This window comes from Petromyzon marinus, chromosome 4 (assembly GCF_048934315.1).
Source record: "Petromyzon marinus isolate PM22_M1 ecotype Great Lakes invasive population chromosome 4, UKy_Petmar_22M1.pri1.0, whole genome shotgun sequence".
NCBI lineage: Eukaryota > Metazoa > Chordata > Hyperoartia > Petromyzontiformes > Petromyzontidae > Petromyzon > Petromyzon marinus.
In genome coordinates this window covers 25,465,587-25,483,009 of record NC_133670.1, presented here as the reverse complement: position 1 = coordinate 25,483,009, position 17,423 = coordinate 25,465,587, and the positions used below count along the sequence as shown (strand labels likewise).

Here is a 17,423-nt window from a genome sequence, read left to right as displayed (position 1 = left end):
GCTCATAACCCAGGTTCAGATGTCACTCGCCGCCAGTGTTAGCCGTGGTCGGGAATTGAACTCACGCGGAAGGGTTCATAGCACAGTGTGCTAACCACTGCACCACTACCGCTCCACCGAGACTCTCCAATACAGTGTATATCATTACGCTCCTTGTTGGTACTACGTCTAATGACACGTCTTCGTTGCCACATCAGTATGTGCAGTGAACACGAGGTGTCGGATTGGAAGCGCCTTGTCAGGGCCTTGTCGTATGCAGGAATGGCAAACAGGTTTGCCAGGAGCACCGCTCCACAGGTCCACCGTGTGGCTCACTGATAGGTTCCTTGGGGGGAGGTGGGGGGCGGGGGAGGATGAAGCGGGGGGGGGGAGGCAGACCCACTAGTGGATGCGACATCTCAACCCCCGGGAATTCTGGGAACAGATGAGACCTCGGACAGGCAGATCCGATTTCCTCTGCTTTGCTATGTGTCTCACAGACCCCTGGCAAAGGCTGCTTAAATATTCATTGCACTGTCAGCTGCATGTAACTGTTAAGGATAGTATCACCAATAAACCAGTATTATGATTGTAGCCCACCGATGGTGAATTATCTAAAGATGGAAAGCTTTGTGTAAAGCCACAGTGCAGTGTCATTGCTGTAATAGTATGATGTTCATCATCATCATCACAGGTCCTGTTATATCCACTGCTGGATGACGGACTCCCCGCACAATCGCCACCCTTCGTGGTCCTGAGGAGGTAGAGTCCATCTCGCTTGTGCGCGTGAAGTGATTACATTGCTCCATCTCCTCCGCGGTGGTCTGGCTCTGGGGCACGTTCCCTCCTTTGGCTGCCACTCCATCACCAGTCTCGCTCACCGGTGATCATACCTCCACGCGACACGTCTTGCGCAGGCCCACTTACCTTTCTCAATGGTCAACAAGATGTCGCTCATTGCCATTTGTTCTGTGATCCGTGCGTGCCTCTTTCTGTCTCCCAGCGTAATTCCCAGCATGCACCTCGCCATGCGTATATGTTTACTTTCCAGGTCTTGTTCCATGGTTTTTGACCACGCTTAGGATACATTTCCCTGCACCTCCGATGGCTACGTACGGTGCGAAATAAGTTCAACACACATACATAGATTTGTCAGTAAGGCTTAGAGGAAATATGTGCCCACAGCGAGTGCACATACGGCATCGTGATGTTGAGATGCTTGCTGTCCGATTGGTGCTCGATGTGCCCAGGGGTCAGGGGCAACACTGCCAGGGGTTTTCGATGGAATGGATTGGGGTCAGAGTTGAACCACGTGGAGGGGATAACCCCCCTGAGCTAGACTCTCCAAATCCCACAGAGAAAACAGCTGAGGCATTTGTGTTTACCGTGACTGTCCGCTTGTCCATTAAAAGGCTGCCCCCATTATAATTTTCATGAGCCTTGCAAGGAGTGTATTTATCCGTTGGATTACGAGTGAGTGAGTGCGTCTGTGTGTGTGCGTTTTTATACCGAGCGTGATCCCCCGTGGAAATGCTGTAATGTCACAACTTTAGACCGTGTCTAAGATGAGACGATGTCGGCATTACGAGCATCGTGTGTGCACGTGGTGCCCTGTTATAGCGCGTTATTGCTGGACAGGGACCCATGAATTAGTTATTCTTTTAAAAGCATGAACTTGACGAATAACTAAAAATTATGGGATGGAGGGGGGCGGGTTCTTTGGCAAACACTAAGGGAGTGGGAGGAAATTTGGCTTCACGAATGCCATGCATTATGCGATCGTAATCTGCTTAAAATATGAACGGAAGGACTCTACATAATCCATAATTTGTCCTGGAAGCTGCGTGTCTCTCGCGCGCTGTCGAGTGCTCTCCGTCTGGTCGCTGGGTGGGGCCCCAAGCTCTGTGCGGTCCTTGGACAGGAGTGAGAAGGGAGAAGAGACGAGAGGGGCCAGATGGCGAGGTGAGGGATCCAAAAACTGCAAGGCTCTCCTTCTTTCAATCCCTTAGCCTGGACTTGATCAAACCCATCTCCACAATACACCTGGGAGAACCCCCGGAGACACTGACACTCGGTGAATAATAAAGAAGGTGGTCGAGGAGTTTATGGCAATGCAACCCTGAGGAGAAGAAGGTGAAGAAGGAAAAAAAACTGCCCAACCATTTCTAAGAATACGACTCGCCAAGGACAATGAAATACGACGCTTAGAAAACCATTGTGTGCTGCGACTTCTCAGCTGATGGGATGCTCCTTCAGGGCTGTGGCTGTGCCCATATCACAAACGAGCCCCTTCTTTCCAGTCTGACGGTGAATGCCTTTCCTTAGCTTGGACACTTTAAGAAGAAAAAATGCAACTCGTCATGCCATTATTCCTCAATGCATTATTTACCATTTGCGAAACAGTCGTACTTGCTAAATGATTTATTACATAATGTGCAACACTACGCCACGGCAGAGCGCATGATTTAATCATGACAGCCACATCATTATCCCCTATTCCTTCTTCCGTTGCAGGCTTTCTGTGCTGTTTGAAGCCTCTTGCGTGGATGGCGTTTACGGCGCCTCACGGCTTGTGTACAAACAGCAGTTGTTCGATGTTTGATCCAAATGCACCCTCTGCGTATTTATGGGGGATTTTGCATCAGCAATAGAACTCCAATGAGCAGCCCCTCCAATTTTTCAATCTTGCACGTTAATTCACACTTTTGTGAATAGACCGTGGTGTACGATGTCATGAAATGTTGGCCTGTAAAAAAAAGGGATGTTAATTAATCAACTGGCTTTCTTGTTATTGATTTCATCGCTTGGGATTATTTTTGGCCAGTGTGCCCATAAGCGCTCCCGTCTGCAGTGTCACCATCGACCCTCCCTCGGCACAGCGGCGTGATCACGCCGCTCACAGTGTTCGCGAGCGGCAGCGCGAGCGAGTGCCCGGCACCGGTGCCCTTTCTGCTCTCCGTGGTGGCGCATTTTTACCTCCAAATGGCTCCGGCGATCCCGCTGCCTTCGCTCTCCGCCTGCAAATGTCAGATGTGCCGGCCTCGCGCGCACGGCACTGCGCGCAGAGAGCGTTCCCCTGATTATGTCGTTAATGGTTGAACGATGGATGCGTTCATTGATGAACCAAGCTCACGATAATGTACGGCCGTTGGGTCAGTATACTGTTGGATGATGGCCTTCCCAGTCGGTAACGGGGGTTGTTTTCTTGGTGAAGGGGAAGTGGAGGGGAAGGGGGTGTAGGACTGATTCAGATATCACTCGCCACTGATGTTAGCCGCTGCTGGAAATTGAACTTCTGGTGCCGGGTTCATAGCGAAGTGCGCTAAACACTGTGCAACCACTCCACCCAAGCTAATGATACGTGCGTCCAATTTAATGCGTAAAAATCGTTGTGTTTAGATTTGCTTATATTGTATGCAATGGGTTCACGTCTCGTCGTTAAATCCCGAGTCGTGATCATCAACATCGTTAGATTTTGTCTTTCCACTGCTGGACAGGGGCCTCCTCACCCAATAGCCCTCTGCTGTAGAAGGCCTCATGCGGTTTCTGACCACGTGGACTGTCATTGGGAATTAGTGAGAAGCCTTTTGACAAGTGCATTTCGACATTGTGCATTTGGACTGTTGATTCCTTTGCTGGGACGGTTTCCATGCAGTTATCATTCCTTGCACTGTAGTTTCATTCAGTTCTCCCGGTGTGGTTGGTTAATGGTACTCGTCTGCAAGAGCAGTAAACAACCAAGGACTTGGGACTGGGTGTTGCTGTGCGGTGCGATGCTGAAACACCACATTATCTCTGCGTGGAATGTGCCGGGCTGCTCATTTCCATGTTATGGATCTCCGTGAAAGAGAAGCGACCTCTGAGTGGCCTGGTAAAGGCGGAGGAAGTCGTAGACTTTCTGTCCGAGTCAATCATTAAACCCCGCAGTGTCTTGTCTGGCATCTAGCAGAGTGCGTGATTCCAGTCGTCTCCTTTGTGCATTTTCGCTAAATCTGCCAATTTTCTGGGTTGTTAACTGCTGCTAACTTTGGGATATTAGCAGGCAATTGCAGACAATTTAGTCTTAAAGACAAGGCAATAAAGGCTAATAGCTAGATCCTTACAGATGATTGGAATCACCAGAAAATTCACGCGGGTGTGTTTCATGTGTGAGAGCCAGTGAAGGTGAGACAGAGAGGTGGAGGAGGATTGAGAATCAATTTGAAAAATGGTTCTCTACCACGATGTCCCCAGTTCATGGAACAATATTACAGCCTTTGTTTCTTTAAACCATCCCATTGCAGTTGGCTTGCTACGGCAATTGGATTCATTGCTTGAACGATATTAAGGTTTGGTTAACCAAACCTCAAACTCTTTGGTTTTTTCGGTAAAATCACGTAGGTAAAATAAAATAAAACAACTTCAGATGAAACAGCTATTTTGCTGTGACTGTTCCACCTGAAGACGGAAGCTTGTGTTGCCTCCGAAACGTCGTGATTTAATTTAGTTGTTTTCATTTATTTTATTTTACCTACGTGACTTTACCGAAAACACCAAGAGTATGAATCCTTGCAGTCACGAAAGCTTCAAATCTAGAACAAACCTCAAACCTCATCTCAGACCTATCAAAATGGATTTTTTATTTTAATTTAAAAGTTTTTATTATTATTATCTTTTAATGGTTTGAAGTAGTTTCAGTGTGTATCTTTATCGCTCAATATATCCACCCTGGTTGATGCCGTTTGACCTTTATCACTTGTGTACAGTATTGCTTTCGTGACTCAAATCTCCCTTGATAATAAAGAGAATTCATTCTTTATGGTCTGTCACCTGGTGTTAAATGAGGGTTACTGGTCGTAATGGTTGGAAATGATTATGAGTCCATCCATTGAGATGTGTCCTTAGTGTATAGCTAGATGAGAGCCCAGTGAGACCAAGAGTCGCTTTTCTCATGCGATTGGACCAATCCTCGCGATCCCTCCCAGCAAGCGACTGCTTCTCCATCACAAAGCACTCGATTTTAACACGTGTGTTGACGCGCACGCAAACACGTGTGCGCGTCAACACACACGTGTGCGCGTCAACACACACGTGTGCGCGTCAACACACACGTGTGCGCGTCAACACACACGTGTGCGCGTCAACACACACGTGTGTGCGTCTTATGGAGAGCGGTAGTGTAGCGGTTAGCGCGACGCTGCGCGACAAACCCGGCGACCAGAGTTCGATTCCAGCTCTCGGCCAACACCAGTGATGATTATCTTACCCGGTTTTGGGCCTCCCTTAGGTCGACTCAGCCTCAAATGAGTACCTGGTGCGGTGTGTAAACATCGTCACTGGGGAGACAAAGGCGGCCGGGCGTGGTGTTGGCCACGCACCCCCTCGTGTGCCGTGCCGGCCTTCATAGGTGCTCGCTAACAGCACTTGCCCCGAGAGTCTGTAAAGGCTATACGGAGGATCTTTGTCTCTGTGCGTGTTGGTTCAGCCCATTTTCTGGTAACATTCATAGGCTGCTTGCAGAAGGGAACTGCGGAGCATCCAGCCCTTTGTGTGTCAGTGGCAGCTTCCCCGCAGTAATCTCATCACCGCGCTCTGTGGCACAGTGGCTTCACTGTGCCACATTATTAGCCCGTTTTGCTGCGATCGGTGATGCCTTTCAGCCAGCTATCGCAGTCATTAGGGGCCTCCCCTTGCGGCCGAGGAAGGAGGTGTGGTGGTGGTGGGCAGGGAGGAGAGGCGGGGTGGCGTACGGGTTAATGTCGTTAATATACACCCCATGTTGGTTAATATACACCCCATGTTGGCCCTCGCCACAAAGGCAGCATGCTCGTGCTCCGAGACACCACCGGCTTCGATTACGGAATGTGAGCTACAGGGTTGGCGGTAAGATCGCGTGATTTAATTGCAGCTTGCAGCATCTTATCGGTTCTGTTAACCGTGTGTTGATACAAATTGGCTAAAGTAGCAGTTTTCCTTGCCTGTGACTTGCTATTTTTGTCATTATTAGATTAAAGGTCAGAGTTCAGTTTATTTTTGTATTGCTTAGTTTGCTCTCATCTGCAATTGTAATGCCAATGCAGAAATACTAACCGACATTATTTTGTAGATCTGAGAGAGTGCCTTATCTGCTTTTCCCAATGATGATGTTGCGAGGCAGAGCCGTGATGCAGTTATTAGTGCACTGCACTATGAACCTGGCAATTTGAGATGGTTTCCTGACCAGGGCTAAAAGTGGCGAGTACTATCTGAACCGGTCCCCCTCCTCCCCTTCACCAACCCACACTGCCCGGCGTCATAGACGCCCTTACGGTCAAACAACCCCCACGACCCATAGGTGCGCAGAAGCCTTCTTCCGGCAGGGCCTTGACAAAGGGCTGCAAATCACTAATGCGATTGTTATTGATGATAGAGCACAACAACACAACTGTAGGAGTAGTAATAATGTTCTAAAAATGTTTTTTTGTTCTCCCTTTTTCACAACCTCTGTGGAGGGCGACACCGCTTATCAGAAAAACACAAAATCTGTGAAGGGGGCTTGCTCGCAGCTGCTCCGAGCAGCGGGACGTCGGCACCACTGAACGGTGTCCACGCTCGCTCTCGGTGACATCTGCCTGCTGAGTTCACTCTGCCGGTTGCCCCTGCCTCTCGCCCTCCCCTCTCGTGCCCCACCCCCAACGATTCCACCCCGTGGCTCATCCCCGGGGGGGATCGATTTTATTTCTCGCCTCCCCTCTTGCCGTCTCGTTTGTTTTCTTTCTCGTCCTGGGTTCGGTTTGGTTCGCTCCGTTAGAATATCGTCAAGCGCTTCATCAGCTGTGATCAATTCGCCACTTAAGGTGTGCGTGTTGAACCTCTTTAGCACCGTACATAGCCAACCGTGCTAATCGGAGGTTGAAGGTCCCTCCCCAAGCCGTCGCCACTTCTCACGATCCTGCGGTTGATGAGTCTAACCAATTGTAAATGACCAATAGTTAAGTGCACAATTCAATGCATAGATTTCATTTGACGCGTTTGTTGCCGTGCCGCTGCTGAATTCACAAGGCACGCATGGGCATTTTAACACTCAGCCGGAATGAAGGATGCCCAAAATCAACAAAACGATTTCTCCTTTCACAGTGCGAGCAAATGATGCAGAACCGTTCTATCTGCCTGTGGCTTGAGCTTGCAGCTTGCTTCTAAAAATCATATTACAAGTTATCTCCAAATGGATATACAGTAATGCAATACGTATTTTATTATTATTATTATTATTTATTTCGTCAAATAGCCCGGTGGTTCCGCTGCCATGAATTTCGCGCGAATACATCACCCGCTGTCTTTGGCGACGTGCGTTGACACCGATGTTGTAGTTATCCCGCTCCGCTACTTGCTGACGTGCCACTGTCTCTCCGCAGTTGCCGGAGAAGACACGTGCGCACGTGAGGGTTTGGTTAGCGGTTACTGTTTCTGGGTTTTAAAAATAAAAACAAATTCTGTTCGAATAGGTGCCATTTATTGTAATTGTAATAATATAGTGGATACAAGCATTGTTCCAAAAACACGTCTGTCCCATGCTCTCGCGGACACGATCGAATTATAGACGTCCTCAATATATTGTTGAATAATTGCTTTGTTCGGTTGCGGTAAATAACAGTTAAAGTTAAAATAAGCTACGCGTGGCAGATTTCATCCAATTGCGTGCATCTATAATTGTGGACGGTTCCTGTAGAAAAATAAAAAGCCGTGTGTTAAAAATGACAGCGCAGGATGCCAGTCGTGATTTTGTTATAGAGAAACGGTTCCGTGTTGTTGTAAAAACGGTCACGTTTTCTCCACTTATTCAAACAAAAAAAGGCCATTTTTATTGGGGCTATCCGAGTTGTTTCCCCCCCCCCCCCCCGCTTCTCAATGGAGAGTCGGTGCATGGATGCCCTTGCGTTGTGGCGGTTAGGCTGCAGCATCGTCACGAGCCCGGGACTGGGTCAATCAATGTAATCGTGTGTCGTTGCAATGCAATGTGTCACTGTGAAGAGTAGTAATTTCACTGCACTTCGCTTTACCATATTGATTGGCTCTGACTGAAGATGCGGCGCAGCTCCGCATCGTAGTGGCAACAGGGGAGATGGGGAGATGTGGGAATGGGATATTTTGTTCGCCATTGAAGCAAGTATCCCATTCTCACGTATAACTTGGATATCCTCAGTGTTTGGTGATAATGTACACAAAGGTGGCATTGCGGAATAAGTTTACCTTTAGTTCTGTGGGACGTTGATAGTGTCCTCATGGTGATTGCTTCAAATAGTTTGACACAATTTAAATGTATAAACGTACATATTTGTACAACATACATACGTACGCATATGCCAACGTGCACTACGCAGCAATGTACATTGAAACATTCCAAGTGTAAATAAATGAAGATGTGATTTTACATTCCTGTTCCTCGCTTTGTAAGCAAACTCTGCGCTCCCCTTAGATTATTTATTTTCGCTTTCTACGTACAGGAGGCGAGCTTCGGGAGAGTTGGCACGAGAATGTCGACGCCGTTTCCATTGCGTTGAGAGATTCTTGTCCACGCAAAGCGTCTCCGTCGCCAGTGATGGCAGCCCGAGGGTGAAGCGAAGTTCCTTTTCACCGCCCGGCTCGTCGTGTGACGATTTACGAACCTCTTGTTTAAGTTCGATATAAAAATCTACGCACGGCGCACCTGGCCACTCGGCGGTGCTTCAGCTAACGCACCTGGCTCTTGCGTGGTGCGGTGCTGTGTCCGGCGCACCTGGGCCCAAAACGTAGCGTGGCTCAACCGGCGCACCTGGCCAGAGCTTCAGCGTTTAGCCACAAGCGCGAGGTGGGGTTTTTTTTATCTTCTTCGGGTGCCTCTAGAGGTGAGAAGGGAGATCCGATGACAACCAAAATTGACGGTTCGATCGCTCTCGCTGATACGATGATGTTGACACACGCACTTCACCTGCGCGTCGGATAGGGACGTTGTGAGCGACAACGCCGACGATTGGTGACTGCTTACATAAACAAGCGTGTCCATCATTATCCATGGCATGTGTGCGTAATAAACATAGCGTGTGTGAACTTATCTATGCGTGCTTCACGTTGATAAAAAAACAGCATTGAGAGCAGCATCTCACACGAACACTTAATGCTATATATTTCCAAACACACAGACAAATATATCTGGAATAACCGTTTGGGTTGTTGGGGTAAGTGCTATTCGTGAGCACCTATTAAAACCCACGTACTACAATTGGTATTGTGGCCTACACAACATCCAGCCATCTCTTCGTATCCATATTTACACGTTGTTTCAGGTACTCATCTAAGGCTGAGTTGATCGATTGGAGGCTCCGTATAGGCTCAGACATTACTTGCCACTGATTTTATTTCTTGCCATGAATCGAACATCACGTGAACCACTGCACCATCAATCTCCACAGACACACACGCACACATGCCAGCCCATATAACCCTTACACAACATGACCCACTGTGCAATCTCTCTGGGAATCGAACACAGGTTGCCAGGGCTCTTAGCGTAGTGCGTGTACCACTGCGCCACACACAAAAGACAAAGATCCCTCGTATAGCCTGTAACAGACTGTTGGGGCAAGTGCTGTTAGTGTGTGCACACACACACACACGTACATATTGATAGAACCTGTCCCCGAGTTTTTGGAGTGACAGTTTTCGGCATTGTGTGCGATTCCTCTCCGTGTTCCGTCTCCCTTGATCAAATCCTTGGGTGCCGCTCTTGACCTGTCCCTCCCTCCCCGCCTCTTCTCCCACTCTCGCTCCCCCTCCACCCCTCCTGCCCTGGCACGGCAGAGAGAAGCAGGCAGTGGCGCGGCTGCAGAGGGAGGTTGCTCGGCACCGAGGCGAGGGCTCAATGGTAAGTTTCCGGCGTGGTCGTGGTTTCCCGCCCAGCGCAAATATCCTCGGTTGCGTGCGCGTGCCGCTCACCGCTCGCACACAATGCAGCGAATTCGCGCCCGTGATATTGTCGCTCCTGTAACCTCAGCAAGCCTGAAGTATTTTTTTTTATTATTTAGTTAACAAATTCTCGCCAAACCTTGAGGGTCTTTTTCACGAGTGTCTTGCATTGGGAAGTGTGGACAAGGCTATGAATGAGCGTTTGGCTCTGCGTTGGAGGGGGATGCCAGAGCACCTGGAGAAAGAATCCATGAGGGCGTAACGCCCTCAAAACTCCGCACAGATGGGTTAAATTAGCAACTGCTTTACTACCACGTCCTGGCCACCTTGCAGGCCAAGCCTACAACATCCGGCTTTCCCAGGCAGTCTCCCATCCACGTGCAAGGTTGGCTCAATGCTGATTATTGTTACGTTTATTATAATGCTGGTTGGCCCAGGAAAGCATCACTGAGTCTCAGACTCGTTCAGGAGGACCCTGCCGTGTTTTCTAAGTAGGGGGCGATGTTGTTGCTGCTCAGTGCGATCCCAACGGAGTAATATTCAGGTAAGTTTTCAGCTTTGGGATGTTTTTAGCCAATACCAATTACATTGCTTTTTTGTGTGTTTTGGTTTCCGAGATCTGATGAGATCGGGAGCAATCGGTGATTCAGTTGGAAGCAAATGTTCTTGTTGTTTGTAATGTCCATGTCAAAGTTGAAAGCAAATTATGGATCTTGCCACGATATATGACTGGCATGATTTATGGGTCCTGGCCATTCAGGCTTGAGAAACAAATATCAAATGTCAAAGGCAAGCTTGAAATACGATGCTGTAGTGTACCAAGTAATTTATTTTGTAAATTATTAAGAGTAATTATTACATTTTAAAAGCATTAGCAGCCCTTCCAACAGATGTAGCACACCAATTTAGCCACGTGAATGTATTTCATAAGTGTTGTATTTCACCGAGTCGTGGGAACGCACTCATAGTTACGTTCATGTATGTTACATGTAGAGGTGGCGCACGATACCCCCTTGCAATTAAATTCATCATCGTGATTCAAGCTCATAATTCCATTCAATAATCGATTGTTGTTTTGCTTTGTGGTGAACGTAGCGGCCTCTAATATGTATGTTTATTGAAATTATTTCGCACCGTATGTAGTCAACCGTGCGAATCCAGTTCCTGGAGTGGTCATATAAACCTGTAGCGTACAATACCTACGAACTGACAAACATCCATTCATGCATCGTGCGGTTGGGATTTGATACTATAGATGTTATAGATGTAACTAAATGCTGTCTCGTGCATTATTGTGAATTATCGCACTTGTCTCTAAGACTTTACAAGCATATGGAGGGATATGCAAGAGCATCGCTTGACGGAGTCGTGGCACAGCAGTTTGCCCACTGCGCCATAGATCTGATGACCTATGTTCGATTCCCAGCCATGGTTAGCGTCAGTGCTGAGTGATACCTGAGCTCGTCCTGGGTCTCATCGTCAGAATCTTTATTTATTTACTTTTCCTGGAGAAATCCGATGAGCTGTGAAACTCCTTTTCACAAATGTCCAACCTGCCGTGACCAGCGTGGTGAAGTTTGGTTAAAGGCCCCTCGTGACCGACACGGCGTGGGGTAAGCCTTCGACAAAGAGCTTGCTATTTATTTGCTCACGTGGTTATTTTTTTGAGTCGAGCATTACTGTTGCTGTGATGAACGCCCAGGGAGTCCGAAATGAATGAGAGGCTCGTTTGCAGCGGCACTGGAAGATGCTTCTCGATGTACAGAGCCGCACCCCCTTCCTCCTGTCATCGTGCATGTCTCGCTGTCAACGTCCTGTGTGTGTGTCTCCGCTATTTAAAGCATGGGAGAGCGGGCCGATTGAGACAAAAAAGGAGAAATCATGCGATACAATCTTGATTTGAAGCTTTCGTGACTGCAGGAATCCATACTCTTTGGTTCTTTCGGTAAAGTCACGTAGGTATAAAATAAAAGCGCTACAGTTACACATGTAAGCAGTTGAAACAACCGATATCATTAATCTGATATCATTGCGTTAAACTGCAATGAATGAGTTAAACTGCAATTAATAACAGATGAACAATAAACCCCGGCACTGGCCAATATCGCATTCTCGTCCAACAAACTTCACCCCCTCGTCCTAGCTACGATTTATTACCACATTCATCATCTGCTTGTTCATTTGTTGCAATAACAACAACAGCAATAATAATGTCACGCGTTTATTACTGTGCTTTACACTCCGGCGATAAATTGACCCAAAGGCACAAAATCAGAAATGTCAAGGTCATCTTTGATGCGTTTCAAAAGTGGCAACAGTTTAAGGCTCGGGCGGTTGGCTTCCTCGCTCCTAACGGTTGCGATGCAGCCTGTCTGATGGGTATCAGTGGTGCTGTGGGCGAGTGGGTCGTTTTTGTGGAGGGGGGGGCGGGGGTTATAATGGATTTGCTGGCAAAAAAGAAACCCGCGCGCGCCTCTCTCCAGCGCCCTGGAGAAATGCCACGCAAATCGTCTTCCTCGTCTCTCTTTTTGGGTGTGGTTTTGTTGTTGTTTTCTTACCGTGTTGCCAGCTTTCTCCTCTCCCTCTCCTCGGTCGGCGGCCATAAATAAGGTGGCCATCGACGTACGTGATAGAGGGCTATAAAGCGCGGCCCGTGCGCGGAACGAGGAGGACGTTGTCCCTGCTGCCTGTAAGTGCCCTGCGCGCACCACCGGCCCTGCAAGTCGTGCGCCCTTCTGGCCTCTCCGTCGCAATCCGTGGTTCGCGAAAGATGTTGTCCATGGATCTCAGGACTAATCAGAACCAACACAAACATAAGCAGACGGCAGCTGGCAAATATAAATCCGCGACTGTGAATGAACGCGTTAAAAAAACAATGACAACTTCTACCAATAGGCGGCGCTAGCACTTGGTATGTCGAGGCTCCAGAGTTTGTTGCGGGGTTAAATCATCCGGGTAATGGTTGTTCGCTCGCTTTTTGGGGGGTCGCGGGGTCCCTTGAGATTTACTGACATGGATCACGGTGCTTGGTGGCTTGAGTTTGAGGGGGGCCCGGCTCTGTTATTGTTTTGCCCCCCCCCTTTGTAAATTCAGTCCCTTCCCTTGACTTTTTCACCACCACCCATGCCCGATGATGCCAAACTCTGCCATTGTTATTCATCTTGATTATTTCGGTTCAAAGTTATTTTGTTTTAAGTGATTTACGGATCACAAATCTAAATCAAAGTTAAAACTAACAAAACAAAGTTTAAATTTGGCGCAACTGGCAGTAATACAGATCGTGACGACGTGGTTTTAATAAACCGAATGACCTTCATGATGTGTCATAATGCTGCATGGTGGAGAGTGTTTCAACCGTTGTAAAGCAGCAGTGGCACCCATTATTTAATTATTTATTTGGGGGTGCGGGGGGGCCCTCGAAATCCAAAGCCCAAAGCTGCAGCCCCTGAAGCCCCCGGTGCTAATCCGGCCCTGGGTAGAGTGGTGGTGGGGGGGGGGGGGGCATGAGCCGGGGAGGATGGAGTGGTGGAGGAGGTGGCATGGCGGAGAGGGTTGGGGGGACGCTTCTTTGAAAAGCCTTCATCGAGGGCTCCCGATTTTTCACGCACGGACGCTGCAGTGATTTACTGAGGGTACCATGCTCCAGAGTTCACACAGCCCCCTTGCCGTATCCGTTTCTCGAATGAGCGCAAGGGGGGTGGCGTGTGTCCGCGCGCGTGTGTGTGCGTGTGTTAGTAGTAAAATGTGGGGAGCGGTGAGTGCGCTGCGCTACGAACCTGGCGTGCCGAGTTCGATTCCCGCTCGCGGCCAATACCAGTGGCAATTATCTGAACCAGTCCTGGGCCTCCCCTAGGTCGACTCGGGCTCAAATGAATACCTATTGCGATGTGTCCACATTGCCACAAAGGAGACAAAGGCGGACGGGCGTGATGCTGGCCACACACCCCCTCATGTGCCGTTCCAGCCTTCATTGGTGCCCCAACAGTCTGTTAAAGGCTATCGAGGGATCTTTGTCTTTTTGTTGTAGTCATAGCAATATTTACAAGGGCAGCTCGAGTTTACATCGCTGGTCAAGAACATCATCGTATGCGGAATGAACTTTTTCATCATGCCAGGGGCAACTGATCACGATAACTTCCAAAGTTTGGAGTTCGCCATAGTTAGAGGGACGATTGTCTCCTAATCTTTGCCACTTGCATAACAGATTCGATTCCCCCAATGGGAAGTCCTGATGCAGTTTATGATCACCCGCTGTCGTCAGGATAGCACGAAGCCAGGAAGTTTTGGCCGTAGGATTTTCAATCGCGCTCCTGTCATTGACGTCCGTGCTGCCCCCACTGGTGCTGCCAACTTCTCCTCTCGAGCGAAGTTCGATTCCAGAAAATGGGCAGCTGCTGTTGTCCAGAACGATCGGCATAATTTTTAATCAGGGTGGCAGACAAGCAGTCGAGATCTTCACAGATGGGTAGCATTGCGTGATAATGACGAGAAAGAAGAGTAAGTAGGCTTGGGCAGAACTTGTCACCAGAAGTAACGATGGCCGCTAGCCAAGAATTAAGACAGATTGACAGGGGCCTGAGAGGACCACCGCCGAGGAGATGGAGCGATGAAATCCCCTCGTGCGCAGGTGGTCAGCGGATTGTCACGTTGCGCGATCGTGAGAGGTGGCGACAGCTCGGGATGGCCTTCATCCAGCAGTGCATCGATCGTGGCCGAGGATGACGACGATGATGAACGCTGCACAGCAGCACAGAACGATTTTGTTAGCAGGGGGTCGTCATTCTTTGTCTTTGTGTGGATGCTCGCATGTGTCCCACACCAATCATTTGGCTGAAGCCATTGGAGCAAACTCCACTGCCTCTGCCTCAGATTTACTCCGCGCACAAACCAATCGGCTCTCCCAGCGCAGTATATCTTGCGGTGAGACAAAGGTTCAGCTGCAGCGTCCTCGGGGTTGTGCTGCTCTCCTGTGGACTGATGTTAGTATAAATGCACGTATGTGCACAGGAGGTCGCAATGCAGCAATGGATTCTTGCATCCATCTGTGTGGAGCTTTGTGTTACAATACATCGATGTGTTTTTCTCTCGTTGCACCGGGTTCCTTCCACTTGGTAGAAATTCATTGATGGAATTGGCCAAACATCCCAATGCAAGAGCCTCCTAAAAAAGAGTCTTGAGGCTCAGGCTTTCCTGGATAAATTTAGAATCACAATTTATTTAATTATTCAGACATCGGCGAATATTTGCCAACAACGTGTGTGTAGGCAGAGTGGTGGCATAAAGATTAGCGTACTGCTTTATAATAATGGTGACCAAGGTGCAATTTCTGGTAGTGCATTCCAGCAGTGGCCTCCCCTAAGTTGTCTCAGCCTATAACGATATCATGAGTAGCTCGCCGCGGTGGGAACAAAGGTGGTCAAATGTGCTTCTGGGCATGCCGTCTGCCTGTGTGTCGTATCAGCTCTAATATCCGATCACGAACAGCGCTTGCCTCAGCACCAACAACAGTCTGTGAGGCTAAATAAGTGATTTTTATCCTTTGTGTCTGGTGTGTGTGGGTGTGTGACCCTGGGCATTGTTACACTGATCCCAAAGCCTAAGCAGACGACAAGAGGAAACCACTCCAAAGGGGCGTTGGAGGTTGTGCGTTGCCTGTGCGTGTCTCTCCCTGCCTCTTTCTTGCTCGCCAGGAGGCCGTTAACAACAAAATAAAAGCGTGGGGCAGGTGCGGGTCGGCACAAAAGGGGTCCTCGTTTTTTAATGCCGCAGCTTTGCGGGCGATCCTTGTGGCCGGGTGTTATTGGGCAAGCGAACGTTTAGGCCAACAGGCCCGCTTGTTTTGCAAGCTTGTAATGCAACGATAATTGCATCTTATCGCAACAAGTGATGTGGTGACCTGTTACAGCTAAGTCAGCTCGCTCCTCATCTCAGAAGGATGTGGTGTGGTGTGATGATGACGATGATGATCATTCACCTTGGGAGCTCTTGGCGATGGGCCGCATGCCCGCGCCGTGTCAGGTGACCGTGAGATATCCGCGGTCTCCTTTACGTGTCCCTTGTTGAAGTGTGTTGATGCAGCTTTCCTGTCGCACTAACCATGCCTAATTGCTTGTAATCGTCATTTTTAATGATTCCATTAATCTGTTGCATGAAAAGGGGAGTCTGTGCTTCGATTTGTAATGGCCATGAAATGTGTTTCAGATATAATTATTATGATTTAGTTTATCTGAAATCAGGAGACAAAAAATATGCCAATGTAAATGTCTGCTAATGTTCGTTAAAACTCCCTGATATCCACTGAAATAAATTAAAGCGCACCGATGTTTATCCTTAAAACAGTAGTGCATGATTTATATTGCCTGGGCTTTTTAAAATAATCTAAAATAGATTTAGAAATAAGTATGAAAAAATATAAACCTCACCCAGCCCAGGCAGAGTCTTTCCCAGGCTAAATTCACAAGGTTGGTGATTTAGGTTTGTGATTTATAGCGACATTCTACTGTAGAAATGCATATACAGTGAGGGAAAAAGTATTTGATCCCCTGCTGATTTTGTACGTTTGCCCACTGACAAAGAAATGATCCGTCTATAATTTTAATGGTAGGTTTATTTGAACAGTGAGAGACAGAATAACAACAAAAAAATCCAGAAAAACGCATGTCAAAAATGTTATAAATTGATTTGCATTTTAATGAGAGAAATAAGTATTTGACCCCTCTGCAAAACATGACTTAGTACTTGGTAGCAAAACTCTTGTTGGCAATCACAGAGGTCAGACGTTTCTTGTAGTTGGCCACCAGGTTTGCACACATCTCAGGAGGGATTTTGTCCCACTCCTCTTTGCAGATCTTCTCCAAGTCATTAAGGTTTCGAGGCTGACGTTTGCCAACTCGAACCTTCAGCTCCCTCCACATATTTTCTATGGGATTAAGGTCTTGAGACTGGCTAGGCCACTCCAGGACCTTAATGTGCTTCTTCTTGAGCCATTCCTTTGTTGCCTTGGCCGTGTGTTTTGGGTCATTGTCATGTTGGAATACCCATCCACGACCCATTTTCAATGCCCTGGCTGGAAGGAGGTTCTCACCCAAGATTTGATGGTACATGGTCCCGTCCATCGTCCCTTTGATGCGGTGAAGTTGTCCTGTCCCCTTAGCAGAAAAACACCCCCAAAGCATAATGTTTCCACCTCCATGTTTGACGGTGGGGGTTGTGTTCTTGGGTTCATAGGCAGCATTCCTCCTCCTCCAAACACGGCGAGTTGAGTTGATGCCAAAGAGCTCAATTTTGGTCTCATCTGACCACAACACTTTCACCCAGTTGTCCTCTGAATCATTCAGATGTTCATTGGCAAACTTCAGACGGGCATGTATATGTGCTTTCTTGAGCAGGGGGACCTTGCGGGCGCTGCAGGATTTCAGTCCTTCACGGCGTAGTGTGTTACCAATTGTTTTCTTGGTGACTATGGTCCCAGCTGCCTTGAGATCATTGACAAGATCCTCCTGTGTAGTTCTGGGCTGATTCCACACTGTTCTCATGATCATTGC

At 48.2% G+C, this 17,423-nt stretch overlaps 1 protein-coding gene across 15 annotated transcripts in view; it reads left to right on the top strand.

Annotated features, from left to right (window-relative positions):
- NCKAP5 (NCK associated protein 5) overlaps positions 1–17,423 on the top strand; it is a 268,026-nt gene that overhangs the window by 123,509 nt on the left and 127,094 nt on the right. For 12 of the 15 annotated variants that reach the window (XM_032944573.2, XM_032944576.2, XM_032944592.2 and 9 more), the window contains one exon: positions 9,775–9,838. The exons of 2 other annotated variants lie outside the window; for them this stretch is intronic. In XM_032944573.2, coding sequence (XP_032800464.2) covers positions 9,775–9,838 — 64 coding nt within the window. Of the gene's footprint in view, positions 1–366; positions 5,842–9,774; positions 9,839–17,423 lie in introns of those variants that run through there. One more of the 15 variants, XM_032944584.2, reaches the window with a different exon arrangement.